This window comes from Austrofundulus limnaeus, unplaced genomic scaffold (assembly GCF_001266775.1).
Source record: "Austrofundulus limnaeus strain Quisiro unplaced genomic scaffold, Austrofundulus_limnaeus-1.0 Scaffold10, whole genome shotgun sequence".
NCBI classification, from domain to species: Eukaryota; Metazoa; Chordata; class Actinopteri; order Cyprinodontiformes; family Rivulidae; genus Austrofundulus; species Austrofundulus limnaeus.
Genome location: NW_013952412.1, coordinates 1,291,907 through 1,293,509, shown reverse-complemented (window position 1 = coordinate 1,293,509; position 1,603 = coordinate 1,291,907). Strand labels below are relative to the sequence as shown.

The window sequence follows — 1,603 nt, the reverse complement described above, 5'->3', positions numbered from 1 at the left end:
GTATAAAATACACAGGCACACTTTATTTATAATAAACCATAAACAGTAACTTTATTCCCACCCACAAAAAAGAAAATAAATTAAAAAAAATCTGTTCAAGTAACAATCACAGCCAGATAAACAGAAATATCTCATTAAAAAGCTGTCATCTCCATCACGATGAAGTGCTTCACTTTGTGTTGTTTCAAGCAGCTTTTCATACTTTTGGCCACAGGATGGAGCCAAACAGAACTGTGTTGGAAAGCTTRGAGTAATGAACCCTTTTTCAAAGCAAGCTTCAGTGCTTCAGAAAAGCCTCATTTGCCCATCACTAATATATACTATAATGGCGACTTATTATTGATTTTACTGAATATTACAAACTCACGTGTTTGCACAATATTTTACTTTTAAATTCTAAGCAGTAATGTTCATACTACAATAAATACCACAAATGAATGTATAAAACAACTAGCTGTAGTTCCTAAAATATCCACTAGATGGCTCCCTACTGGTGCCACTCGAAAATGCACCTTAAGAGAAACACAGAGTGCATTTTAGTTCCGCTAGGGTAAACACAACCATTACTGCAGTCCTCATTCACAGCCAGTATATGACAAGATCAACATTTAGCTTAACTGCCAGAAAACCGCAATCCCCGCTGAACTGACAACAACGCAACCATCGTCTGACTGAAACTATGGACAGAGAGTGAATGTTTCGATAGCGTGTCGGCAAACTCACCTGTCTGTTAGCGGTGATGGAGGAGCTCTCGCCCCTGCGGATCACACCAACAGTCCGAGCTCTCAGCTCCGCGCTCCGAGGCAATCGTGAACATGTTCATGACTCCAGAGGAGGGAAAGGCGAAAGAGGATTCCCCGAACCGGACAAGCTTTGGTTCAAGGAGAGCAGCGCCAAAAATCTCCGAAACAGGGACTTCTTGTCACCGACCACGATGCTAAACACGCTGTTCGCAGACGGACAGGTTGGTTTGGTTCACATCTCTCAGGTTTACCAACATCTAAGTGCCTCGTTGATATTGCTGGTCGTCCTATTATTTCAAACTAAGGCTTGTCGAAGGAGCCGAATGCGAAATAAAATAGTCTTTAAAAGACGCTAAACACATGACGTATCGTCACGTCCTTTTAATTAACAGGAAGTTTTTAGGCCAAAACTCTTCCGCTACACAGAATAGTCCCCTCTTTTTGATCATTGGAAGTTAGGTGTTCAGCGCAGTGATACACAAAGTGCAAAGGTGTTTCCAATTGCTTAGAAAATAAACCAATGGGAATAGAGAACCGGAACTATCAACTTGTTTATACTTTTGGCCTTAAAAACAGCACTGAAAGTCTGTTTTATGTTTGTGGATGGATCTATGAAACTGACCCAGACAGACAAATGCCCAGGACTGATAGAAGGCCGCTGACTTTGCCCCATTTTGATCGACCACACTAAAAGCCTGCAGCTGCAATTAGTAACTCATGTGGCAGATCCAATATGGCTCAGCTTGTACTAAAATCGAGGTTACACACACACACACACACACACACACACACACACACACACACACACACACAAAAAAAAAAATACACACAACAGATTTGTCGGAACAAGAAAAGCACAG

At 41.4% G+C, this 1,603-nt stretch overlaps 1 protein-coding gene and 1 long non-coding RNA gene across 2 annotated transcripts in view; one reads left to right on the top strand and one right to left on the bottom strand.

Moving 5' to 3' along the window:
- LOC106513096 (uncharacterized) overlaps positions 1 to 813 on the bottom strand; it is an 11,492-nt gene extending 10,679 nt beyond the window's left edge. Inside the window, exon 1 of the long non-coding RNA XR_001309753.1 lies at positions 724 to 813. This is a non-coding gene — a long non-coding RNA (uncharacterized LOC106513096). The remainder of the gene's footprint in view (positions 1 to 723) is intronic.
- dalrd3 (DALR anticodon binding domain containing 3) overlaps positions 536 to 1,603 on the top strand; it is an 8,737-nt gene continuing 7,669 nt past the window's right edge. The window contains exon 1 of the mRNA XM_014001765.1: positions 536 to 964. Coding sequence (XP_013857219.1) covers positions 740 to 964 — 225 coding nt within the window. The 5' untranslated portion in view covers positions 536 to 739. The remainder of the gene's footprint in view (positions 965 to 1,603) is intronic.